At 32.6% G+C, this 10,399-nt stretch overlaps 1 protein-coding gene across 1 annotated transcript; it reads left to right on the forward strand.

Moving 5' to 3' along the window:
• The first annotated feature begins 3,732 nt into the window (after positions 1 to 3,732).
• LOC131627750 (autophagy-related protein 11) lies at positions 3,733 to 9,982 on the forward strand. The gene is made up of 6 exons (XM_058898607.1): positions 3,733 to 4,327; positions 4,482 to 5,660; positions 6,136 to 7,822; positions 8,071 to 8,291; positions 8,913 to 9,126; positions 9,372 to 9,982. The coding sequence occupies exons 2-6, from the start codon at positions 4,717 to 4,719 to the stop codon at positions 9,762 to 9,764; spliced, it is 3,459 nt and encodes a 1,152-aa protein (XP_058754590.1). The 5' UTR covers positions 3,733 to 4,327; positions 4,482 to 4,716; the 3' UTR covers positions 9,765 to 9,982.
• Positions 9,983 to 10,399: the final 417 nt, after the last annotated feature.

Here is a 10,399-nt window from a genome sequence, read left to right on the forward strand (position 1 = left end):
TAATAAGTTTAAAAAATATAATTTTAATTAAGAAATTAAACATAGTTAGAGAATAAAATTTATTAAACCTATTTGAGATATTAGCTCATTTTTTTCAAACCTAAAATGTATGACATCTCCCGTCTATTATTAAAAGTTTCTACGTTTAATGTATACTTAAAATATTTAAAAATTAAACAAATAATAAAAATAAAAATACGTTAATAGAGTAATTAGATCTATGTACAATTATAAAAAAATAGAAATTTAAAACCTATATATGGTAAATAATATATATTTATTCTCATATATTTAAAATAATCACATTAAGTAGTCTCCTTGATAGTATAATAAATATAAAATCTCAAATTTAAAATGCTTTGTAACTTATTCCCGTTTATAAAAATAAAGGTAGTTTATTCAATTTATAAAATTGACTATATTAATAAATTTTTATCTTTTATCATTATTTTTTATGATTACCATTTATCATTAAATTTTCATGACTACCCATTAACATATTTTTAACATGATTACAATTAAGAAGTTAATTAGAAAAAATTCTGAAATTTTTTTAGTTATTTCATAAGTTTAAAAAAATTAAAAAATCTCAATTAGTTTTGCTTTGTTTTATTAACCTTTTTATAAAAGTATAAATAATTTCAAAATAAATTTTATCTCAACTAAGGATCTAAATAATTACAAAATAATTTTTCATAATAGTTTTATTTATAGTTAATATATTACTAAAATTTTAAAAAGAAAAATAAATTTAATAACAACAACCACATAAATTTTGAATACTAAAAATTATATTATATTTAAAAAATTATATGTTTGAACATTAAATTAAAATTTTGAATACCATTTTCATAAAACAAAATATATAAATTTGTAACGTATAATGCATATCCTAATTTTGCTAATAGTATAATGACTTTATTTAAGAGAAAGAAAATAATAATGTGAATTTAATTTTTTTAAATTTTAAAATAAGAAGTTTTTTATTAATGGTGGTAAATTAAAAAACATAGTATATTTTTATTTTCAAATTACGATTAATTTAGTATAAAAAAATTAACAATTTTTTTAAAGTGGTTTAGAGTTTCAGGGAGAAAAATAAAGAATGAGGATAAAAAAATGGTATAGTTTCGAGAGAAAATAATAAAAGTTAATTTTATTTTTTTTCATTTTATAATAAGAATTTATTTTATTAGTGGGATCAGTGGAAAGACACGTACATTTTTTTATGGATGAAATAAGTGCATTTTAAGTATTTTATTATCAAATTATAATGATTTATTTAGGAAAAAGAGATTTTAAATGTAACTTCAAAAAAGTACTGGAACATCCTATAATATATTAACAAAATTAGAAAAAGTTAAAAAGGTAAAGCGACATATAATAAAAAATGGCGAGAATAATTATGAGGAATTATTTAATTTTCAATTTAGTAATAATAATTTCATTTGATAATAAAATTTCTTAAAGTCTACGTTAAATGATAGCTTGAGCATTATTATTGTAATTATTATTTAACTACCTTTGAGATTTAAGAAAATTAAAAATTTGAATGGAAAGCTAAAAAAAATTGGGTTTCCACTTTTCATCTCCCGTATAACCTTTCAAATTAATTGCATTGAACAGTAAAAATTGAGATTTAAAATAAGTATTGTATAGATGTGCCAATATAAACATCAATCAAGCGAAGATCTAATTATAAACATTTAATATTATAACAAAATTAAATAATTTGCTTATATAAATTATTATGAGTACTCATTTAAATACACATTATATATTAATGTTTGATATTATATATTAATGTTTGATACTCCTACATTTTATTAATACAGAATATTTATGTGTCATACTAATTTAAATACACATTATATATTAATGTTTGATATTATATATTAATGTTTGATACTCCTACATTTTATTAATACAAAATATTTATGTGTCATAAGTTGTCTTTAACTCGTTTTGATGTCATGAAGAAATTGTCTTCAACAAACCTTCAACTATATTTAATCCAAATATAAATATTTTTTCGGTCAACTTTTAAAAAAATACAGATATTTTTTAATCATATACATAATTAAATAAAATATCAAAGATTAAATAAAATATCAAACATCTGCAACAAAAGTTATTGGTGTTACCTATATTTATAAATATTTAAAAAAAAAATCTGCATATATTTAAAAAAAAATCTGCATATGTAAATTTAAGCAGCAATGTTTGACAACAAAAGAATAATGGCACAGAATAACATTTGGTGACTAAAACTAATAATTTTAAAAAGTGATAAAAAGGAATCTAATTATATTTAAAATTTGAGTCACATTGCATGTACCCAAGATAATTATAGTCGAACCTTTTGATAGGAAGATGTAAAGAAATCTTTCAAGGTACATGCACAAAGATTAACCTTAAATTCTCAATATTAAAATGAATAAAATGAAATTCATGAACAAACTTTTTAAAATTTGATTCATCCACTGTCCTCTTCATACCCACTATAAGTTTTAACTCATTTTGCACTCAGTGATCTTGACATTTGTATACCTGCTACCATTGCAGAACCTTGGCTCTAATTAAAAAGGCTTATTAAAAATGAGAGTTGAAAAATACTATGAAGATCTATTAAGAAATAACATCCAGCAATGTAAATTCAGTTGTGGTTGGAAGAACATAATCTAATGCTTCTTCAACTATTTCCTCTATCACATATTATTTGCTGGAAAAATTGTTAAATGATTGGTTTAAACATTATCAGTATCAATATATATCTACTTGCATGTCAATTTATATTCAATTCAATTGGTAAGTTATACAAAAGAAAGAAAAAAAACATGAATAAAAATAAAAAGGATATTGTCAAAATGGTTGAAACACAACCAACAACAAAGATAAAGATAGAGAAGAATATAACACTACACAGAAATATCAAGACTGGGGATTTCATTAACAATTTCAATAATACTTCTCTTTCGCATCAATCCCGTCCAAATTTGTGAAATTCCATTAAAATAACACAGATTAATTTTGCAACATAAAACAACAGAAATCCTCATATCCAGTCTCTTCCACTTTCTCTTCCCCTTCATCGTCTTCTTCTTCTCCCCCGTCTATGTCCTTCATTCTTTTACAAATTCAAACAACGAATCAAGAAAAATATATGTGAAACTGCATCAATTTTGTGCCATAATTTAGTTATTGAGTTTGAATCAGGGTTTTAGGGTTGAAGGAAGAAAATTACCTGAGAAATTATTGAAACAGCTAGGATTTTTGGATGAACAACAAATTATGGAACTATCTTTATATCCTCTGCAGAAAATCAATGGTTTTGCTCTTGGGTAAGGATGCTTTGAGTGGAAAATCGTGAAACGTGTGAGAAGTTCCCAATTTTCGGTTGGCTGCTCATATTCCGCAGCCATTATTAATGTTGATAAATTGTTTAGCGCGTTAACATTAATCAGGATTTATTGGGATATTTTGTATAATTAAAATAATTTAAAAACCAAAAAAATTAAGGTTGTGGCACATCACCCGTAATAAATGCCAAATCAATAATATTGAGTTATTTTGTCAAAAGTCTTTATTACCCATGGAATAAGAAAAGTTTAAGTTGTTTTATCAAAGGGCTTATAGTGTAAATTCCAGGTACTTTTGTTTTTATATTATATAATAGATATAATAGATATAATAGATATAATAGATAATAGATAAATAAATTAGAGTAAGGTTTCTCCTATTCAAAACGTTCGGTGAGGAGAGCGAAACAAGAGAGAGAAAGTGAGGAGAGAGAAAGAAGAGAGAGAAAGAGAGGGGAGAGAGAGAGGAAGAAGAAAGGTTGCTTCTACTCTCAGAGGGTTACTTGCTTCCCAAAGAAGCTTCTATCTCCAATTTTCAATACACACAAGCAAAATCAAATTTCGGGAAACAAAAAAAGAATAAAAAAAATAATTATAAAAAAAAAAGAGTAGGGTAGGGTAGCGTATAGAGTGAATCCTAAAAAAGATCATCGTTTCGTTTCGTTGTTGTTTCGTGACAACCTTATTCTTCTGTTCTTGTGTTTTCTTACCCGATATCTATGTTCTGGAATTTCATCATCCTCTACACGTAATCTTCTCTAACCATAAAAAAACCTCCCCAAGATTCTCGCCCAATTTCGCTGTATCTTCGTTGGGTTGGGTTTATTCCTTTCTGGGCTTTTTTATTTTCCTCTATTTTTGGGTGTGTTTGTTGCTGGGTCTTTTTATTGACTTGGTTTGGTTTTAACTAGGGTTTTTGAAAGGATCCTAGGTTAAAGTTTGTGTTTTTACACGGATTTTTGTTATGGGTATGTTCAAAACCTGAGCTTTGGTTCAATTATATTGATTGATTGATCAAAGCTTTTTGTTGTTGATTGTTTCTTTTGTCTGTTTTGCTGGACTCTCTCTTCTGATCTGAGAATTGGTTGATTTCTTCATTGATTAATGTTTTGTTGTTTTTAGGGTAAATTATTGTATAACCTTGTTTGGCTGGATAAAAAGATTGGCTTTGTGGTGAAATTGTGTGTGTTTCAGTTTCACCCTATAGCTGATCATTTGGTTGATTGATTGATTTGTGAAAGCCCTTTGTTTGGTGTTTGATTGATTGGTTTCTTTTTCTGGAGGAATTGTGTTTGTGATTGTGATTGAGGTATTGTTGTGGTGAGAGATATAAGGACTTTGGTGGTGTGTTGATAAGATGAGTTCCAGCATTGCTGGGAGTTTGGTCAATGGGAGGCAGCTATTGGTTCATATAGCTGAGAATGGACATTCGTTTGAGTTGGATTGTGATGAGAACGCGCTTGTTGAGGGTGTTATGCGGTCTATTGAGTTGGTTACTGGGATTGGTTTCAATGATCAGCTTGTTCTTTGCATGGATTTGAAGCTTGAGCCGCAGAGGCCGCTTTCTGCTTACAAGCTTCCGTCTGATGAGAAGGAGGTGTTTATTTTCAATAAAGCTAGGCTTCTAAACAACTCGCCTCCTCCTCCGTTGGAGCAAGTTGATGTTCCTGGGAATTTGGAGCCTCCGTCGCCTTCGTCTTCTCATGATCCGCACCCTCTTGATGATGCTTTGGATCCTGCTTTGAAGGCTTTACCTTCTTATGAGAGGCAGTTCAGGCACCATTACCATAGGGGGCATGCGATTTATAGCGGCACCTCGATGAAATATGAGCATTGTGAGAGGCTTTTGAGGGAACAGATGGTTCAGGAAAGAGCTGTGGAAGTTGCAAGATGTAATTTGGAACATTATTATCGAGTGATTAACCAAAACTATGGCGATTTCATGAAACGTTATATGCAACAGCACAGAATTCATTCTGATCTTTTGAGTAATTTTGGAAGGAATGTTGAGAAACTAAGATCTATCAAACTTCACCCGTCTTTGCAAACTGCGAATTACAAATGCTTGCTGGATTTTGTGAAAGAAGAAACCCTGAAAAAGTCAGTGGAGAATTGCACCAGCTCCCACAAGCAGTTCGAGAATAAAATCTCACAATTTAAGCAGACTTTTGGGGAAGTGAAGCACCGGACTGAAGACTTGCTGACCTCTGGGCCTTTCTTGGCCGCCAAGAATTTGGAACAAGCAATTAAGGAGCATCACAAATTTATAAATGAACAGAAAAGTATCATGCAATCTCTGAGGTTAGTTTTCTTTTTTATTTTCAGTTTTCTTTATGTGTTCACTAATGCTGAGGAAGCATGTTACTTCTTTTGTGAATTTAATATTCAAGTTGCATCTCGTGTAGCTTCTCATATGTTGTGTTAGTGGCAACTATCCGATTTTTTCTTTGAACCATTTGTGCACTGTTCTTGATCCGCTGCATTACAATTATGAAGCTTTTACTGTTGAGACTAGTTTTTCTGACCCAGTTTATTAGTTCACCGGAGGAGAAGTAATATAATGTGGAGCTACATTTGATTCCCGATGTCACTTGTTGTATTAATTTTGAGCGACATTTGATTCCTGATGTCACTTTTTTGTACTCGTATTGATTGCATAATTCAGTTTATATTCACCATTCTACATTTCAACTATTCTTTGTGTTCTGGATATTGTTACTAAATAAAATATTATTAGCACAGCTTATAACTTATTTGTCTGTTGGGATTTCTGCAGCAAAGATGTTAACACTGTCAAGAAACTTGTGGATGATTGTCTGTCTCCCCAGTTGTCCTCCTCGCTTCGTCCTCACGATGCAGTTTCTGCCTTGGGTCCTATGTATGATGTTCACGACAAAAGTCACTTGCCTAAAATGCAGGCCTGTGATCGTGCTATTACTAAGCTACTTGACTTTTGCAAGGAGAAGAAGAATGAAATGAACCTTTTTGTGCACAATTACATGCAACGCGTAGCTTATGTTTCTTACCTCATCAAAGATCAGAAGCTACAGTTCCCTGTATTCAGAGAGGCAATGGTTCGACAGGACGGTTTGTTTGGGGATTTAAAACTGTTCCATAGTGTTGGTCCTTCATACCGAGCTTGCCTCGCAGAAATAGTGAGACGAAAGGCTTCTATGAAGCTTTACATGGGCATGGCTGGCCAACTGGCTGAAAGACTTGCTACAAAACGGGAGCTTGAGGTCTCGAGACGGGATGACTTTATGAGAGCTCATGGTTCAAGCATTCCTAGGGATGTATTATCATGCATGGGGTTGTTTGACTCTCCTAATCAATGTGATGTCAACATAGCTCCGTTTGATGATGGTTTGCTTAATATTGACATATCAGATGTGGATCGTTATGCTCCTGAGTATATAGCCGGAGTAACTTTTAGGATGGAGAGGCATGGTAGCTTTAAAAGTACACATGGTTCGATTAGTGATAATTCTCAATTAGCTGAGGCTGTAGATATATCATCTAACGCAATTGAGAAATATGATTCGAAAGACCTCCTTGATGACAGTGGTTTGGTAGAAATTGCTGGAACCTGCAAAATGGAGGTTGAGAATGCAAAACTGAAAGCTGACCTTGCTGCTAGAATAGCTTTAATGTGCTCTCTATGCCCTCAAATCGAGTACGAGTCATTGGATGAAGAAAGGGTGGGAAATATACTGCAGAATGCCACCGAGAAGACTTCGGAAGCCTTGCTCTTGAAAGATGAGTATATCAGACAAGTTCAGTCCATGCTTAAGATGAAGCAGATGCAATGCGAGTCATATGAGAAACGTATTCAAGAATTGGAGCAGAGATTGTCTGATCAGTATGTGCAGGGGCAGAAGATGTCCAATGTGAACAATGCTGCCGACTTTCCTCTTCTTACTGGGAAGACAGATAATTACAAGTCAGAATGTGTGAGTGGTGAAGCCAACATGCCTTGCACATCTACTAGTGAGCCCATGGATGAGGTTTCTTGTATCTCAAATTCCTTTGATGCAAAACTTAGTTTTTTCACAGACCGTGCTGGTAAATCTTTAGATGGGTTGGATGAAAAGATGTGGGATTCATCTGGTATGCAGAATCCTCACCTTGATTCATCTATGATGGAGCCTCACCGTGAAGAAGTGCTAAGCGGTGATAAAGATAAAAAAGATAAGATAGGTGGACAATTGGGTTTGTCGCTAACAAACAGTTCGACTGCTGAGAGCATGCCTGTCTCGCACGATCTTGTACCTTGTGACTCAACAGTTTGTCCAGACTTGGATACCAAAGTAAATGATGATAAGTTGTTGGAACTACAAGGTGCACTTGCAGATAAGTCGAAGCAATTGAATGAAACCGATACAAAGCTCACCGCCTTTATGGAGGAGGTTGCTGTGCTCAAAAGGGAGTTGGAAGCAAATCGCAAGTTACTTGATGAATCTCAGGTAACAGCACGTGGAAATGAATAAGATACATATCATTTTAGAGTTGTGATTTGATTTTCTAAAAAAAGTTCCCCTAAACGATTCATTATTTTCTCACTGTTTGCTGTTTTATGTCATTTTCTAATCTCTGTAATGGTTTTCTCTTTGTTGTTACACGAACTAGCATTCTACTGGCAATTCATGTGAAAAACTGTTCATTTATGTGCTTGCTTTTTATACCTTAATGTATTTTTCTCTTTTTCATATAGATGAATTGTGCTCACTTGGAGAATTGTTTGCATGAGGCAAGAGAGGAAGCTCAAACACAAAAAAGTTCTGCTGACAGAAGGGCATCGCAATATGACTTATTGCGTGCATCTGTTATTAAGATGCGCAGCTTTTTTGAAAGACTCAAGGCCTGTGTTTATTCCCCTGCCGGTGTTGCTGATTTTGCAGATTCACTCCGCAATTTAGCTCAATCTTTGGCCAAGTAATTTACTTACCTTAACCTATATCACGATGGAATCTATTTAAAAAAAGTTATATCCTCCCCCTTCCTGTTGCATTGCATCCCTTCCTCCTTAGAAAGGGAAAAAGTCCTGTTTGGTAGTCTAGTAGCGATGAAAGTAATTTCCTTATTCATAAACTTGGAGTAAATCACACACATTGTAGTAGTTTAGATATTCATTCTAGTTCTTTTAATATTCTAATAACTTATCACATGAATTATGATCCTTATAAGTGCATTGATTTTGCAATTTCTTTATCAGTCCGAGAATTCATGCAATTGAATTTTCTTGCCACCTTTTGTATCCTTTATTGTCTTTCAAGGAAGGAGTTTTATCGTCTAAATGATGCCTAAAATATTCCTTGCTGTTTGTTATCGAATAAAGAAGATTCTAGGCTATTATTGTATTTGACTGACAGACATGCTTTCCACAGATATCAATTATTTGTGATTGTGACGGGATATCCTTATTTTTCAGTTAAAAAAGCTCTTTGTTGTTTGTTATTATTAAATAAAAATAGATTCTCGGCTATTGTATAGGCTGATGTTCTTTCCAGTTATATCATTTATTTACGATTTGTGACAAGATTTCTCTATTTTCAGTTCTGCTAATGACAGAGATGATGAAGATATTGTCGAGTTCCGGAAATGTATTCGGGTATTGGCCGATAAAGTTGGTTTCTTATCTAGGCATCGTGAAGAATTGCATGATAAGTTCACCAGAATGGATGCTTCTAACGAACAGCTCCGTAAAGAATTGGAGGAGAAAAGAGAGCAGGTCAAAACTTACTACAATAAGCATCAAATTGAGAAGCAGGTAATTTTCTGTCCTTGCGATGCTTATAGACTTGTTTCTAAACAGCATATGACAACAAATTACATCTTATGAAAACAACTTGTTTGAAAATTGTTTATGCGATAAGGGGTTAATTAGGTTTTTAATCCAAACAGACCCTTGATAGCTTGAATGAATTTCGTTACAGATACAAGATGTGAATCGGTAACCTATTACATATTCTGGACTGAGATGTTAACTCTGCTTATGATTTTGTTACATTACAGGCAAATAAAGAGAAGATTTCTTTTGGTTGTCTAGAAGTTCACGAGATTGCCGCCTTTGTGCTGACTCAATCCGGACATTACGAGGCAATTACGAAGAACAAATCTAACCACTACTACTTATCTGCTGAATCCGTGGCACTATTTACAGACCATCTTCCAAGCAGACCTAACTACATCGTCGGACAGATTGTGCATATTGAACACCAAGTTGTGAAGGCATCGCCGGAGCACGGTAGGGCGACAACTTCTGACAAAGGGACTACTGACTGGTTGACCTTGAATTCAGGTTCAACTCCAAACCCATATGGTCTACCTGTTGGATGTGAATATTTCGTTGTGACGGTAGCCATGTTACCCGATACCGCTATTCGTTCATCCTCTCCTACTTCCTGATCCTGCTTCTTCATCATGGTAGTAGCAGATTAGACATGATGGAAGAATTTAATTGTATATAAACAATATTCAAAGTTTAAGTGCTCATTATGAGTTTTGAATTAGTTAACTATTTGTACAGTTCTCTTTCAATTCCACTCTTTTCGTTGTACATATTTCTTTCTTTTATGGTATTGTACAAATTGTGAATATTATTTACAACTCGTTTTATTTGGACATCTCTTTTTCTGTTCTCTTTGGTTTAGTAAACTTAGAATCTTGCATAATTGGCCTCAAGATATGGTCAAGTCCCTACACCAAAGAAGGACAAAAACTTTGTTAGGTTGAACGGCAATACAAGGCTTTCGAACCTTGACTCTTACAGCTGTGTGAGTTTAGTGGTTATGATCACATCGTCTACATATAAATAATTGTAAGTTTGAACGCGAACATCGGTATTTGAATTATGAGTCGACTGTGTGAGTTTTTAGTGGTAATGAAACATTGCACACTCAAATGGAGATAACATTGAAACATGCACTCCCAAGTCCGACTGTAAAATATACGGCAGACAGTAAACTAATATAGTAACTACAACAAACTAATTTGAAAAGTAGTTTGATTTTCAAATTCTATTTTTCGATGTAAATCAAAGA

The sequence above is a fragment of the Vicia villosa genome, linkage group LG1 (genome assembly GCF_029867415.1).
Source record: "Vicia villosa cultivar HV-30 ecotype Madison, WI linkage group LG1, Vvil1.0, whole genome shotgun sequence".
Taxonomy (NCBI): Eukaryota; Viridiplantae; Streptophyta; class Magnoliopsida; order Fabales; family Fabaceae; genus Vicia; species Vicia villosa.

Coding starts and splice junctions, on each gene's coding strand:
- LOC131627750 (XM_058898607.1), top strand. CDS start 4,717: ATGAGTTCCAGCATTGCTGGGAGTTTGGTCAATGGGAGGCAGCTATTG. Junction 5,661..6,135: donor AGTATCATGCAATCTCTGAG/GTTAGTTTTCTT, acceptor GGATTTCTGCAG/CAAAGATGTTAACACTGTCA. Junction 9,127..9,371: donor AGCATCAAATTGAGAAGCAG/GTAATTTTCTGT, acceptor GTTACATTACAG/GCAAATAAAGAGAAGATTTC.